The sequence below is a fragment of the Notamacropus eugenii genome, chromosome 2, assembly GCF_028372415.1.
Source record: "Notamacropus eugenii isolate mMacEug1 chromosome 2, mMacEug1.pri_v2, whole genome shotgun sequence".
Lineage (NCBI taxonomy): Eukaryota > Metazoa > Chordata > Mammalia > Diprotodontia > Macropodidae > Notamacropus > Notamacropus eugenii.
The window spans coordinates 222,257,822-222,275,003 of record NC_092873.1 but is presented as its reverse complement, the minus strand read 5'-3'; the positions used below and the strand labels follow the sequence as shown (position 1 = coordinate 222,275,003).

At 38.8% G+C, this 17,182-nt stretch overlaps 1 protein-coding gene and 1 long non-coding RNA gene across 5 annotated transcripts in view; one reads left to right on the top strand and one right to left on the bottom strand.

The window, feature by feature from the left end:
* Positions 1 to 5,940, top strand: part of LOC140522347 (uncharacterized) — a 55,159-nt gene extending 49,219 nt beyond the window's left edge. For both annotated transcript variants that reach the window (XR_011973306.1, XR_011973305.1), the window contains exons 2-4: positions 2,326 to 2,485; positions 5,051 to 5,189; positions 5,309 to 5,940. This is a non-coding gene — a long non-coding RNA (uncharacterized lncRNA). The remainder of the gene's footprint in view (positions 1 to 2,325; positions 2,486 to 5,050; positions 5,190 to 5,308) is intronic.
* The window catches only part of PDE7B (phosphodiesterase 7B), a 453,333-nt gene that overhangs the window by 173,120 nt on the left and 263,031 nt on the right, over positions 1 to 17,182 (bottom strand). Inside the window, exon 1 of one of the 3 annotated variants that reach the window (XM_072637666.1) lies at positions 7,985 to 13,605. The exons of the other annotated variants lie outside the window; for them this stretch is intronic. Coding sequence (XP_072493767.1) covers positions 7,985 to 8,222 — 238 coding nt within the window. The 5' untranslated portion in view covers positions 8,223 to 13,605. Of the gene's footprint in view, positions 1 to 7,984; positions 13,606 to 17,182 lie in introns of those variants that run through there. 3 annotated transcript variants of the gene reach the window in all.

Genomic DNA, 17,182 nt, shown 5'->3' with positions numbered 1-17,182 from the left:
GAAGCAGATGCTAACAAGAAGGTAAGTTTCAAAAGGAGACAGTGTCCTGAAAGCACAAAATCAGTACAGGAAGGAAGGAGAAAGTAATGAGATTGAAAGAAAAGGTACAGGGGGATGATTAGCTACAGAGATCAAACCATCAGTCACATTCCTCTTGCTGCCATATAACAAAGTGTATCACACACCTGCTTCATCTTTGCTCTGCTTAGCAGATCACCTTCCATTTACTTTGTAAGTAATAAAGCAATTGTGGTGTAGGGATTAGTCTGCGATTTCATGGGCTGAGGAACTCCCAGGTGAGGACACTACCTCTCCCAAAGCAGGTTGGAACCTTCTCTGCAATCTAGTCCTAGAGAGTTGTCTAGGACGTTGAGAAGTGAAGGGATTTGAGCTGTCACATAGTTATAGCCAGTATGTATCCAAGGTGGGGCCTGAATCTAGTACTTGTTGAGAACAACTCTATCTCACCAGGCTGCCTCAAAAACCAAGCAAATTATGGTTAGTTTTGAATGAAGTAAAATAAAGTTAAAAACATAAGTATTTCACCATGAGCCAGTGCTGTTAAATAATGCTTAGCTAGAGACCCTTGCTGAGTTAAGGACATTTGACTTGTGAATGTCCCATATGTAAGAGTCATTTCCTCCTCCACCCCACTGAGGACACATTCAAAATCCTCCTCTCCCACAATCCCTGCCATAAATTGTTTTAAACTCATGGCTCCATCTGGTGGCCATGATGTGGAGAACTGTCTGACAATGCCTTCTCCATTATCTTTTTTCCCCAACTAGGGAAAGAGTGAACATGCCACAGCCCCATCTTTTCTTGATTTTTCACAATTCACATCTCTGTTCTACCTTATGAAATTCTGTCTGACCCTCTGTCCCTCAGTTACATACACACACACACACACACACACACACACACACACACACTCATACACACACACACACACACACACACACACCCTTCCTACTTCCTCTTTCTTTCAACTCTTTCCCTATGAGTAGGAAAATGTCTTTTTTCTTTCACTCTCTTTTTATTTTTCTTTCCTCTACCCTTCATTTCACTTATGAGATCCAACTGACCCTAATCATTGTTGGTAAGCCTAACTTTGGGACTAGTGGCACGTGTAGCAAGGAAAATGAAAGGTGGCAAACATTTATTAAGCTACAATTATGTGCAGGGCGATCTGTTAGGGCTGGGAACACAAGAACACAAATGAGGTGGATTCCTGCCTTCAGGGAACTTATAATCTATATAGGGGAGACAATACATGTACCAACGAGCATAATACAAGGAAAAGAGAGGCAAGAGAGAGAGAGTACTACACCTGAGGAATTGGAAAAATAGATTCTGTCAGGAGGTAGCATCTAAGCTGGGCCTTGAAGAAAGACAGTCCATAGCAAGTGCCCTGGATTTTACAGTCCAAGGAGCTGAAGTTTGAATTCTGCCTCAACAACATTCTAGATATGTGATCTTGAGCAAATCACTTCCATTATTTCTACCTCAGATTTTTCTTCTATGAAAAGAGGAAATTGTACTAAATGACCTCCAAAGTCCCTTCTAACCCTAAATTCTACCATGAAATTTTGAAGTGAAATTAGATGTATTAAGAACTTTCGATTTCTATAATTCTTGAAAATACCCTTTAGACCCTTTCTGAAAGTCATAGTGTGACACAGTAAAACTAGATTAGTATCATTGGATCATAGATTTATGGTTGTAAAGGGCCATAGAGGTCATCTAGTTTAACTCTGATGTAACATGCATTAATTAAGTGTATACTATGTACCAGTCACTATACTAAGTACTAGAGATACAAGTCCAAACAAAAAGAAAGATAATCCTTACCCTCAAAGAGCTTACATTTTTATGGGGGGACACAATACATAAAAGGGAGATGAAAGAGGGGGAGGATGATGGGAAGTGCTGAGAGTCAGAAACATAGAAGAATAAAGGAAGATTCCCATAGTCAAGTACCTAGAAGGAACTCACCCATCAGAGAAACGGACTGAAGTAAAGGCATATTCCAGAGTGTGAAGGCCCCATGCACTGAAGGAAGTTCCAGTGTGATGAAGCAGTTGAGGCATGATGGCAAAGCCCGGAAAGGTCCAGAGGGAGAAATTAACTTATTTTCATAAGGTAACACAAGTAATAAGTAGCAGAGATTGGATTTGAATCCAGACCTAGTCATCTTTCTGATTATCATGTTTCCCTATCCACTGGCTCTAATTAAAACTTATCCTTAAGCACCAACATCTACGCTACATAAGAAAACAATTTCTTAGTCAATTTGTTTCTCTACTTTCTGTGATTTTTTCATAGCAAACATGCAGTAGTATGGATACTCTCTCCACTGATACAGACTGCAACTCCATTATGGCTTGGTAGAACTGAACTGTGCTAAGGTGATCTGCAGATAACAGACATGCAGTCCACCACCAGGCCAAGGTTTTCCTAGTTTGGAAGGACAATGTCAGAACTGGTAAGTCCTTTGAGAATTTTACCATACGGTAAAGAACCAAGTAGGACATTCAGTCAGTCAAAAAACATGTATTAAGTGCCTGTTATATTACCAGGTCCTATGCAATCAGTAGATAATTTCTGTTACCTTCTTGGTGAAATAGATTTTGGTGGGCCAAAAACATAAACGCCACTGATTACACTATTTATATGGAGCTATGTTCTCAATTTCAAAACCATTTGTATGTTGGAGACTTCCTATGTCCTAGATATAAATGTCAACTGCCTCAGCTTCTTCTTACCCCTATCTATTGTATTATTTAAGTAATTAATTCCATTAATGACTCAATTTAGTTAAGTTTAATTCAATTCAGTTCAATTCTATTTAACTGAATGAGATCAAGGTCAAATTGCTTAACCTATATAGCACCTAGCTAGAATGTTAGACTTGGAATCAGGAACACCTCAAATCCAGGTTCAGATACTTATTAGCAGTATGACGCCACACAAGTCACTTATCTGCTTCCTGCCTCAGTTTCCTTATCTGTAAAATAGGGAAAATAATATCATACCTCCTAGAGCTGTTTTGAGGATCACAAGACATAATATTTGTAAAGTACTTTGTCAACTTTAAAGCACCATATAAATGCTAGCTATCATTGTTATTAATGACTAAACCAACTTTAAAAACTGTGATTCTAGTGTTTAAGACTATGTCTAACACCGTAAGGGAAAATGAGAAGTATAAGGCACAGTCCTTGCCTTTGGGTTGTTTATCAACACGGCTGGATAAAAGAGACTTACACACAGGAAACAATCTGCAAACAATTCATACTAGGTAGTATATAATTAAGTGCTAGGGTTGGAGGAACAGATTACTGAGTGATAGAAATATTCAGGGAAACAAAAATGCATATTAGGGCATTCAAAGAGGGTTCCACATAGGATTTGGGCTTCCACTTGGGTCCTAAAGGATATAGAGGATTCAGAGTGGTAGGGAAAGATACTGTAGGAAGGAGTAATGATCTAACAGAGTCAGTGCAACTTTGAAAAGTTTATAGTTAGGAATCTTTTAGGAACTAGGTACATGAAATTATGTATTTTGGTATTCAGAAGTTTAACTAGCTTTAAGAAGCTTTTTTGTATATCATTAATATTATATGGCATTGTCACTCTGGCAGAAATTTCACTGAGGTCTTATAGCTCATGTATTTTTTTTGTATTTAGGATCCAACAGATATTCTAGAGTTTCATTTACCTCATCACCTCAACTATGTGAAAACGTATACTTACAATTTTTTGTCTACTGACTTAGTTCTTCCTTATCAGTATAATGAGAATATTAATATTCACTTTTGACCTGTGTAGTTCAAATGAGATGATGTACAGACAGGTGTTTTGTTACTATCAAGTGTTATATACACAGATATAACATAGCTATATATTATATATAGCACTATACTTTTATATAGCTCTATAATATAGTGCTATATAATATAGGCATCAAGTGCTATATATAACATACATAGCTATATATAATAGAGCCATATATTACATATAGCATCACATTTATATATAGTGCTATATATAACATAGCTATCGAGTATTATATATAGTGCTAAATGTAATACACCTATTAAGTGCTTTATATAATACATACGTATATTGCTACATATAATATAGCCATATATTCTATGTAGCACTACATTTTGTATATATGGCTATATATATGGTGCTATATATAATATTGCTATCAAGTCTTCTATATAATACACACAAACACACACATAATGCCAAAGAGCTAAATACAAGAGAGTTTGGGAGGGAGACTAACCAATCTGAGGTGATCAGGGAAAGCAGGAGGTCTTCACCTTGCAGAAAGAAAGGGATTTTAGGAAGTGGGGTAAGGAGAGAGACATGGGGGAAAACCAGAGCAAAGATACAAAGATAAAAGAAACTGAGAAAAAATTTGTTTGCCTGGATTGTAGAGGATGGGAGGGGTGTAATATACAAAGAAATTAGGAAGGTAGGTTGCAGGCATGGTTGTGATGGGCTTTAATAGATAAACAGAGGAGTTTCTTTTTGATTCCGGTGGCAATAGAAGCCATAGGAGTTTTCTGAGTAGGGGAGGGACGATGGCAACACCTGCACTTGAGCAGAATGACTTTAGTGACAGTGCTGAGTCTGGAATGAAAAAGGGAGAGACTTCTGGCAGGAAGACCAATAAAGTGAGTTGCAATAAACTAGGTGAGAGTTGATGAGGCTGTGAGCTAAGTAGAGAGAAGGGGTCACACAGAAAGATGATGTAGACTGAGACGGAAAGAAGATTTGGCTATTTGCTGGATATGAGGAATTGAGAATAGTTTATGAACCTGGGAAACTAGAGGATGTTTGTGTCTTTGACAAAAAGAGGGAAGAGGTGTTTGGGGGGAAAGAAAGTGAGTTCTACTTGGGATGTACTGAGTTTGAGATAATACTACCTAATGAATATACAGCACTTTTAAGTTTTCAAAACTTTTGCCTTATATTATCTCATTTAAGCTTCACGACCTCTGGGTACTAGTTGTATGCCATCCCTGTTTTACAGAGAAAACTGAGGATCAAAGAGGTTAACTGGTGGGTAAAAAGTGCAAACGATGAATCAATCAATATGAAAGGAGGGTCATGGAGTTCAAGTATTCGTGAGGATCTTAGAGGTTATTCAGTCCAACTCCAACTTTTAACAGGTGAGGAAACTGAAGCCCAGAGAAGGCATGTTTGACTTGCCCAAGACCATGCTGGTAGCAGAAACACCTTTAATGTGAAATCTGGCCACAAGCTGATGCAACTTTTTGATTCCATGCAGGGTCGGTGTTGTGTACCAGAAAGACCCATAGGTTTGGAACTGGAAGACCTGGTTGTAAATCTTGAACTCTGCTGCCTTGCTACTGCGCCTTGTGACCTTCGACAAAGCTTTCAGTTTCTCCTCTATAAAAAGCAGTTTAGATGATCTCTAAAGTGTCCCTTCACTCTAATCCTAGGCTCCCTCCTCTCTGGTGTTTGGTGATCATACAGTCACATTCCTATTTTATTGCCTTCAAACATAAACAACTTGTTCCAGAAGGGTTTCTCACAAATGTAAAAAGATAGTCATCAGGAAGAGAAACAGAAATGCATTTTATGCTTAAGTGCAGTCTCTAAGGATAGATTTGAACTGGTCTCCTCATAGAAATAACAGAACAGACAGCACCTACTCTAGAAACCAAGATGACAGACAGTAAACAAGCATGTACTATGTGCTTACTATATGCCAAGCTCTGTGTGCCTTATAAGCATTGGGAGTTTTTTTTAAGGCCCAAAACAAAAAATCATCCCTACCCTTAAAAAGCTTACATTTTAATGTAAATTATATTTAATTTATATTCAACAGGTAAATCACTAAGTACATGCAAGATATGTACAGAATAGGTAGAAGGCAGTCTCAGAGGGAAAGAATAAACAGCTGACAATAAGTAGGGGCTGGAAAGGCCTTCAGGAAAAAGAGAGATTCAATTATTTGATGAACTGAGATAATATTTTTAAAGCATTTAGTACAGTGCCTAGTATATAGCTACTATATAAATGTTTCCCCCTTCCTTCTTCCCTTCCCCTTTCCCTTCTCTTATTTAAGAATATGCTATTGGAAAAAAAAAAGAGGTGATGGCCATGATGCATACTGAGAATGAAGAAAGTTTACTCCTACACTCAACCCAGGAAACTTCTCTCTAACCCCCAAATTCCTGGAGTTCTCTTTCCTATCTGCTGTTTTTTTTTTTTAAAACCAAGAACTTGACACTTAGTAACACACTGTATGAACAATACAAAAATACATGTACACATAGACATACCAACACTTGTTTGAATAGGTAGGTTTTCAAGGTGTAGTTTGAAATGTGACCTGTGCTCATGTCATCAGTTGGAATAAACCAAGTATGAGTTGTCCTAGATCCTGGGACATAGACTCAGTTTCTTGCCCTAGGCAGCTTTTTCAATTTTCCTTGCACTGCTCAGATGAAATATGTACTTGCTTTCACATTTGCTCATTTCTTTTGACCAAAGTCCATCTTCCTGGATCGGTCCACCTCCCCTTTGCCACACAAACCTCAAAATCTCATTGGTCCTTCTCTTTTCCAACCACTCATTCATAGTACAAATGAGGAAGTGAGACCTGAAAGGTGAGCAATTTGCCTAAGGTCACACAGGTAGTCAGTTACAGAGCTGGAATTTGAACCAAGGACCTCTGACTCTCAGTTTCATTAGAGCTCTAAGGTCCTTTTTCATTCTGAGAATTTGTGATCATATGTTCCTACCAGATGATATAATGGAAGAAAAAATATGAAATTGAGAGAAAGAGGTCTTGGTTCAAATTCCAGCTCTGTAACTGACTACCTGTGTGACCTTAGGCAAATTACTCACCTTTCAGATCTCATTTCCTCATTTCTACAGTGAAGAAGTGAAGGCTTATAAAGTCCCTCTGAGCTCTAGATCTGTGAACCTATGATCATTATATTCTATTAACCTAGTAGTCCTCCCCCTTGTGCCCACGCCCCTCTGACTATACCCCTCCCATAGCATCACTATGTCCAAATGCTACTGCACACACCCTACACATCCCAAAGAGGACACCTTTACTTTCTAACAATTTCAATCTCACTTCCTTTCACTTGTGTGTCTCAAGAATTTACATAAGACAAAGAACTTTTCAGCTGGTTGTAGAATTTTCAGTTGATATACTCTGGGTCACTTAAGTGATTTTTTTTTTTATAGAACCCAAACCCTAGCTAAAGTTGTCATAGTTCTCATTTTCTTTTCAAAGCTCAGCTCAAATGTTATCTCTTACATGAGAATTTTCCCGATTACCCCTGCTACTTGCACCTCCCGCCCCAGGTAATGATTTTTTTAAATCTAAATTTTTTTACATATTTAAATATGTATATGTGGTCTAATTTTATAGAATGAAAATTCACTGAAGATAGTGACTGTTTCATTTATGCCTTTTTATTTCCACTACTGAGCAGAGTGCCCAGTACATAGTAGGCATTTAATAAATGCTTGTTGATTGGTTGATACTTGTCAGCTTTTTTTTTCTGGCTGCACCTGGGGTATCCAAGTGGTGTACTTATTTTCCCAAAGGGGAAGCTAAGGAAAAGAGGATTAGCAACTTGCCCCCAAAGTATGTGGGCTCTGACTAGAATGAAAGCCAATATAAACTACTGTGGTTTTATATAATTATGGGAAAATACATTACTTTTTACATAAAGAACCTCCCCAAACAGTCGAAGAAGAAGGTTCTTTTCAGAAACTCACTTAACTTTCCATACTCTAAAATACATTCTGAAATGTAGTTTCCAATGGACTATAGGTCTCTCTGCTACACATCTGGTCCTTCTGCCTATTCCTCACCCCAAGCCCTTTTCCATCCTAGTCAAATTCCTCCATGGCAGGAATTGGGGAGTTGACAGATTTGCCCTTGTCACCTTTTACACCCTACAATTCAAGTTACCTGAGAAACTGGTGACAGCATCTTCGGCTTCCAGAAGCCCTCTTTGTTTGGTCCCCTGCAGCTCACTTTTGGATTTCCAGACAAGCTTTACCATCCTGATCATCTCTGGCAGCTCCCAGGTCAATGGTCCCTGCTGATAGTCTGGCCGGCTGCCCGTGGGAGAGGGCAGCAGACCTTCTCGTGGAGTCCACCTTCTGCCCAGCTCTGCCGAGTTAAAACATCGATCTAGCACAGGCATTCTGCCCTGTTCTCCAGAGGTGCTGCCGCCGCCGCCGCCGCCGCCGCAACCAGAGGGGTGCTTCTTCACAGACAGGGGAAGGCGAACGCGAGAAAAAGAAAAATCATGTCCAGCCACTGAAAGGGAGGGCTTCTCCAGCACTGCCCCTTTGGTCTCTCAACAAACTCTGAGGAGCGATTGACTCTCCAAGACTCCTCACTGGCCAGCGATCTCAAACAGTTACTGTACTTCTCCTTCCTTAGATATAGAACGCACTCCCCCCCTCCACCCCCTAGGCACCGAGTTCACAACACTTAATTAATCCCAGGCTACAGCTGGAATGACAGCAGGGGAAAAAAAGCCACTGAGGTTTCAGGATTTGCTTTTCTTCCTTTCCCCTTCATTTATCTAGTCCTTATTTCCTTTCGGCTCTTTTCAAAGATCCTCCACACTGCTACAAGGCACCAGAGAATTCCATGAAATGCAGTGGGGTTTTCTTCTCCTTCTTCGTCCCGTTTCACCGTAGAGGTCTGTTATCTGAGGTTCTCAGGTGAACAGCTGCTAATTTAGTAAACTGAAAAAACTCCACCAAACCATGCCCTGCAGCCTGAAGGAGCCGTCAATAAACAGAAGGAAGCTAGAACAGTCCAGCCTAACCAGTTCACAGCTGCCTCTCTCTGGATGGCCTGGCAGGGGGCCATCTCTCTCCTTTCCACTAATGACTGCACTATGATGAAGATATTAAGAAAGCTGTTTGAATTTATTCACAGTAACACAATGAAATACTGCAATTCCTTCTCCCCCTCCAACCCTTCCCGTTTCTTCTCCTTGCTTGTCCCTTGGTTTTCCAGCAAACCTAAAGGGGGTTTTGACCTATTAGTCAAATCCCTTTGTAACCTCAGCTGCCCTTCAGCTGGAAGGGGAATAACATTGATTCACATTCCTAAGCTAACTGTGAAAGAAGTGAGTTAGGGAAACATCAAGATCTGCATGCATAAGTCCAGTGCTGTTGTGTAATCTGAACAAAAACTCAGACAGTTTTAGTCCAGTTTCGAAGAAAAGTAGCAAGTTGAAAAAATATATACATATATAAAGGAGTCTGAAAAAGACCAAGGGGCATGTCTGGCAGGCAGTGAGAAGGAAGAAAAGGAGCTCAAGAAAGTCACTTTCCCAGGAGATAGCACTGTGGACTTCGGATCTGGGCCCTAGAACTATTGGGCCTCCACCTGAGACAGGTTCATCCGAGGACAGTCAGGATGGCTTTAACAATTTCCCTGCAGTTTAGAGATATAAGCACTAATTCTGGAAGTCAAAAGCCAATATATAAAAAAGGAACACACCCCTGTGGATGATTTGAAAGACCCTGGACATAAATGTAAATGAGGCAGTATTGTATTTGGCACTTCTGCCAGCAAGTAGGGTTTATAGGAACATTTTGAACCCGAGCATTCACATGGACATCCCTTATTTTCCTGTAGCATTTTACATCTTTCCCCTTGCATCCCTGCACTGCAAAATGCTTTATTTTGCTTGGCATTTTCTTCTGCTGATGTACAATCAGTTGTTCCTGATCTACATTCCTTTTGGGGCTGGTTTATCATACGAAAATCTGATGTTTCTTCAGGGGTGGAGAAGGAAATTTAGGGGAGAGGAGGAGGAAGACTGTCAGGAGACTGTGTTTTATTTTTACTCTCTCTTCTTTTTAAAGGAGGCTGCTGAAAGCTTCCTTAATATGTTTTCTTATTATTCTTATTACTCTCAACCCATGGCTAATAAGTTTGGTTTTTCCACACTGAATTCAGTGACTTGTCCCCTTTTTTTTCCAGATGGAAAAGTACACTGGCAAACAAATTCTATCTTTCCTCATAGATGAAGAAGATCCAAGTGAGTGTGCGGAAATATAAAAGTATAAACATATGAAAAAGGCACCTGGTGCCTTCCCTTTGTGAACTTTGTAATCAAAATATTAATAAAGCACTTATAATTATTATAACTAAGCATTTAGGTAGCCTAAATTTAGAATATTTAAAGATTTGCTCATAACAAAAACATACCTTTTCTCCTTCCTTTTTTTCCAAGCAGAGGTGAGAGGTATCAAGTACTAGTATGATACTTTCATAACTGTTTTTTTTAACAACCATTGCTACTTTTATTTTACCATTCCCATTAAAACTTGACATGTTAAAGCTTTCTAGAAAATAGATTTAAAAAACTTTTAGTTGTGCATGGACTAATGGAGCCTACTTGCATTTTATCTGGATAGAATCTTAAACTCATTCCACAGTCACAAACTTCCCTGATGATACCAACTGTAGGGCTTCCGAAGCATCTGCCTGTTTTTATTTTTGTTCAGTTATTTTGCCATAGTCATAAGTATCAGGATATCCTGACCCTTTGAACAAAGGGGTTAAGAACAAAGAAAACAAATATATGATTTTATATGTCACAAATACTAATGCACTAATATAACTCTCTGGTTACACATTTGCACAAGAATGGCATTTTCTTTTATCTAAGATTATATAATTTCCATTGTAATTATTTTTCATTATTTTATACATCTCCTCACAACAAAAATGGAGAAGTTATAAATTAATAGATCATTGAAGATGAGTACTTACTAACAGGGTTGAATGTGATGACTTAAAAAGAATCGTTATCAATTTCAATTATTACCTTTGAAGAGGGACCTAATCTGTTTAAAGTTTTGAAAAATGAAAATGCTCAACTTTAAGAATTCCCTTGTTATTTTGTGAGGATCAAGGAAAGGACTCTATATCGTCCTCATCCTGGACTAGAGGTTCAAAAATACCACGAGAAAGGTCATTCTCGTGGTATTTCTGGCTCATCTAGAAACAGGAAGTACAGGAAATCTTGCGAGAAAGTCTGGCTCAAGAGATTTTTTGGCTCAACTTTTCAGACCCAAGAGATTGGGATGGTTCAAATAAGCTTCAGATAAACAGACAGTGTTTCAGCACTTGTCTGAGTCTTCAGTTTCAGTCATTTTTCTTCTAATTAGTTTCAATGATATTGTATGGCTACCATCTTCTAAATTGTGATAACCAGTGTCTTAAAAAACAGCAACAACACACACAAAAAACAATCTCTTCTCCATTTATTCATCCATTGCTAGAAAAGTCTGTATCTGGAAACTTGGAACAAACACAAAGACCTTGGAGAAAGAAATTAATGGAGATGAGCTGTACGGAGAAGTAATCCCATTATAAAGGTGGTTTCTAATCCATGTGGCTGATTTAATCTCATTCATATTCTGAGTTCTGAAATTAAGATGCCATAAAATAATAAGATTTCAGATGGATTATATGAAGAATTTCAAAACAGACTCTTTTCTTTCCAGATACCATAAGTAAATTTGAGCACTACTTCTGGCAAAGAGTTGTTCCTCTTTCTCCATGTAAAAGAAAATAAAACTAAGTCCAGTGGCATCGATCCACCGCACACTCAGTTCTAACAAGGCTTCTTTCCTCTGATACTTATGAAGAGCTAATCCGTAACCTCAACATAACAGGGTGCAAGGAAGAAGAAAAAGTCCAGGCCATGACAGGTTTAAGAATCTGTTTTCTTGGCAAAATCTCTAAGATTTATTTACTTTCATTTTTCACATAGGATGCAAGGAGGAATGGTGTCTGCTATGCTCATTGTTATGTCATGAGTTCAACACCTTAAAAAATAGGCTCTCAGTTAGTATTATTTGATGATGGCAATGATAAGTACATTGATGTGATATACTTCTAACAATATCATTTTTCTTCTCTGGGAACATCACACCTGTATTTGTTTCTTTGCGTTATCTCTCTTTAGATTAAGTATAGCACATATCAATTTAGCTTTATCCAGAAATTTTCACAGAGCCCAATAACTTCTAGCAATTCAAACAAATATTCATATTAAACAATAGCTTATTTTTAGAAAGCATTTTAAGATTTACAGAGTTCTTCTATTGCAACAAGTCTGCTAGTTTTACAGGTGAGTGAACTCAGGGAGTTTGAATGATCTGCCCATGACCGTGTGGCTAATGTCAGGGTCAGAATCTGGACCCACTTCTGCTTCCAGTTTCCTTGTGCTCTGTGCTGCCTTAAATTGCCTCTCCCAGTAGATGGTGTGTGGGACAAACAGTGAAGATGCTCTGCTTGGCCAGGTTTTCCTTTCATAGTTGCAGCTCTCATCAACTCAGATCAGTAACGGGGAAAAAAAGTGAGTGCTTCTGTGTGACTGATGTACTCTAAAGCAAAGAAACCCCAACATCCTTCTGGAGAAACAGAAATGTAATCACTCTGGCCTTAACGAATCTCAAAGGACCAATGCCAGCAAGTAAGCAAAATCACTCTGTCTTACAGAGTAGAAAAGACTGCCTATCTCCACAGCCCCATGAAAACTGGGTGGGGACTGGGGGTGGGGGAAGAGGGGCAGGGGGCCCTGGAAGAAAAGAGGTGAAAGACAAGGGGACAGAGTCATCATTCCAGTTTCACAACAGGTGTCTCTTAAATATTCCTTCTTTTCTCATTCATTCTGAAGCTATGCATGAATGGCAGTAGCTGCAGGAATGCTGGCAATTGGTTTGGTGCCAGACAGTGGAGGAAGCACCTTACGGGTCTCTTTCCAGTCTCTTGGAGCTTGCCTGGCCTTCATTAACCCAGTGCTCTGGTTTTCCCTGCAGGAAAGTCTCTTTACTTTCCCTGCCTTCAACCTCAACACTCTGCCTCCCCCAACCCTTCATCCCAATCCACCCCTTTACTGCTCTTTCTTTCTTTAAAGAAAGAAGCCAGGGTTTTTAGCTGGCAACAGACCTTTCTCCTGGCTCTTAGCTTCCCTAACTAGTGCCAAATCTACTGTCTCCAATAGTTCTCCCACAACAAATCAGTCCAGTAACACAAAGGCTCTGGTGGGGAAAATGGCAAGAAAAACTCAGTTTGCTCTACTTTACTCCATTCTCTTCTATCATTTTGTTCCCCCATGTATATGGTCTCCCTTTCTGTTTCTATCCCTAACTGGTCATTTGTTAGTTTGTTCTGTGATGTTGGCATTACGCTCCCTGGATTTAGTTTTTTACAAGTGGTTTCTGGGTTTTCTTCTGATTGTAAAACACTACACATGGAAACACAACAAATTTCCCTTTGCTTCTATTTTCCTTATTTAGCTCTGGCACCTGTCACCGCAATAAAAAAAGCAAATCAACTTCCTCCTCCTCTCTATACCCAACATCCATATCTTCTTGAGCATGTGTGTCTCTAATGAGGCCCACAAATCTATCGATTCCTAATGTTAGGCTATTTTTTCCAGGTTCTGAAGAATGAATGTCAAACAAAATCTTTTTCTTTCTTTCTTTCTTTCTTTTCTTTCTTTCTTTCTTTCTTTCTTTCTTTCTCTCTCTCTCTCTTTCTTCTTTCTTTCTTTCTTTCTTTCTTTCTTTCTTTCTTTCTTTCTTCCTTCCTTCCTTCCTTCCTTCCTTCCTTCCTTCCTTCCTTCCTTCCTTCCTTCCTTCCTTTCTTTCTTTCTTTCTTTCTTTCTTTCTTTCTTTCTTTCTTTCTTTCTTTCTTTCTTTTCTTCTTTCCTTTCTTTCATATCTTTATCTTATTTTATTATTTATTTATTTTGTTTTTAATTCATGCAATATGTTTTATTTCCATAACACAGTGCAATAAAAAAGATGCAAACCTACCATGTACAACTTGCTATTCCCTCCAAATATGCAATAAAATGTTTTAGGCAAGAGTTACTTTATCATTCCATGTTTCCTACGAAAGGGCAGAAGTAGTGCATATATGAAGGGGGAAATTTCTTGGGAGAGGAGGTGAGAGGATAAACAGAGTTTTGAAAAATAAGGAATAGTGGGTAGAGTTGAAAAGGAGGAAAGACTATATAACCAGACAAGTGGGAAGTCAGTGAGGTAACCACAGCATGCTATGTATAACTGTTGTATAACTCATTTCAAGAACCATATCCAGAGGTTTGAGTTTGAATGAACTCTAGTAAGGATTTTTAGCCTCCCGATGACTCCAAAAATCTATGTATTAAACACTAATCATGGAATTCCAAAAGCATTGAATTTGAGGGTAGAAAGCAACATTGGCCACTTAGTCCAACCCATTCCTAAAAAAGGACTCATTTGATGATACACTGGTCAAGTGATCATTCAGCTTATGTTAAAATATAAGAAATGATGGAGAGCCTTCTTCTAGCAGAAGCTCATTCCATTTGTGGATACTCTAGTTGTTAGGAAAATTTTCCTTGACATTAAATCTAAATTTTCCTCATAATTCCTGCAAATTATTGCTAGTTCTTCCCTCTAGGAATAAACAGAGTAAGTCGAGTCATCTTCTACATGATACACCTTCAAATACTTGAATATGTCTATCATATCCTCTCTCATCCCTCTACTGTCTTCTTCAGGCTCAACTTTCCAATTTCTTTCAACCAGTCCTCATATAGAACATATGGACTTAGAATACCTTCATATCCATGGTTTTTTTTTAGCTACTAAATGTCCTTCTTAAAACTGGACTGGAATACAACACTCCAAATGTTGTATGATGAAGGCAGAATACAAGGGGACCATCATCTATTTATTCATGGAAAGTGTGCTTCTTCTCTATTATGCAGTTCAATTATTAATTGAGTCTAGCTCCACATCACCAACTGCTTGCTAGACATCTCCATCTAGATATCTCAATGGAATCTCAAACTCAACCTATCTAAGGTAGAACTTACTTTTTTCCTCCTCTTCTAAACTCACTTGCCCTTCAAATCTCCCATTTCTGTTGGGGGTGCCACCATTTTTCTAGTCACTCAACCTCATAATCTTAAGATTATTATTTTTTTGTCCACCTGCCTCTCCCTCTCCTTCCAATCAATTCAGCACCAAACCATGTTGATTTTGTCTCCATAGTATCTCCTGAATCCACCCTCTCATCTCCACTCATATTACCACTAGACAGTTCAAGACTTTATTACATCTGGACTATTGCAATAGTTTTCAAATCAGTTTCTGTGCCACTAGCCTCCCTCCATCTCTAAACCATCATCTGCATAGTAGTCAAATTGATATTCCAAAAGCCAAAATCTGACCCCCTCCTCAAAATCCTGAGTGGCTGGCTCTCTAGTGCTTCTAGAGTCAAAATCAAACTTCTCAGCGTGGCATCTAAAATCCTTCACAATCTGACTCTATACTCTCCCTTCCCACCTACCTAGCCTTTATTTGTTTTCATATTAATCCCCTTTATGACCATATACTCCAGTCAAACTGGTCTAATTGCTGTTTCTTAAACATAACATTGGCAGCTAGATGGTGTCATGGATAGAGTACTAAGGATTTGTCTTCATTAGTTCAAATCCCACCTTGGTTGTGTGACTGTGGGCAAGTCACTTAATCCTGTTTTCCCCAGTTTCCTTATCTGTAAAAAATGAACTGGAGAATAAATAGGGAACCACTCCTGTATCTTTGCCAAGAAAGCCCCAAATGGGGTCATGAAGAGTCAGACATGATTAAACAAGAACTAAACTCAAATTCTGTCTTTCTCTCTGCCTCTCTCCTCGAGCACTTAGACATTTTGCAACCCATGCCTGGAATGCATTTCCTCACCTCCTTGAGGGGAAGAACTATTTGATTTTTCCTTTTGTTTTGTTAGGGTCCAGCATTTAGGCTTTGCTGATTTGATGATCTACAGCTAAAAGCTGAAACCTGAATTTTCATAATGAGAATTGTTTATTATACTCTTGACAATATGTTCCAGTGCTTTAATTATTCTTATGATTCCCTGATGGGTGACTTGAATTTCCTTTACTATAACCATTATTTCTCAGGGAGTCCACAGTGATGAATGGGGATATTTGATTTCTGAGCCTAATATCATGTCTTCTACATATTTTTAGGCAGTGATCATGTCTCCCTAGGCCTCTTACTGTCATTGTTTCACCAGACTGAACATGGATGATTCTCTTAACCTTTCTATTAGAGGGTTTATTGTTCAACTCATTTTTATCACTTGAATTGCCCTTATGTATTCTCCCCTTAATTTATCATTTTCTTTCTTAGAACCATGGAGAATAGAACTGAATTTAATGCTCAGAGAGAAACTTAAATAAAGTCTGAAATTTGTGCTTTTTGTTGTTGTTGAAAAAGTGACTTGTGAATGCTGGGAGATGCTTAGAATTGCACTAGGCAAAGACCACCTCAAGGAGATTAGAAAAGAGATTACCTAGGCACCTCAATGAAGTACTAGGAACTGCATGAGAAATTTCTTTTCCCCTTAATATTAAAAAAAAATCAATGAGGTTACTAATAAGATAAAGACTGTCCATATGAACTACCAGAAAATAAATGAAAAGTAAATAAGCATTCCCATTGCCTTCAATTGATCAATTGATTGCCAGTCTTTTCATCATTCCAGTCACCCTCCTCTGGGTACATCCTAGTCAGTCAGTGTCCTTAAGATGTGGTACTTGGGAACTGAACATAGTACTCCAGGTGTGGTCTGACCAGAGCAGAATACAGTGGTGCCTCCCTCATTCTAGACACTATGCCTTTATTACTGAAACCTAAGATTGAGTTAGTTTTTGGGGGGGGGGGGGGAATAGGGAGATGAATGACATGTTGACTCACATTGAACTTGCAGTCCACTGAAACTCCTAAATCTTTTTCAAAGAAACTGTTGTCCAGCCATGCCTCTCCTGTCCTGTACTTGGGAAGCTGATTTCACTAGAGAGTAATTTATTTTGGGTACTATGATTTCACTGGTGTAGGGAATGTACCACGAGTAAAACCCCTTTATGAGTGTGGATCAGCACGGACTCTTCAACTTGGAGTTTTAGAGAAATTCCTGGCCTTGCAGAAAAAGGAAGTGGATTTTCCAGGGTAACCCAGTCAGGCCTTGAGCTGACTCTGAGACAGCTCTCTAGCCACTACATAACCATGCCTTCCTAAGAGTAATTTATTCCTATTCAATTTCATCTTGTTACATTTA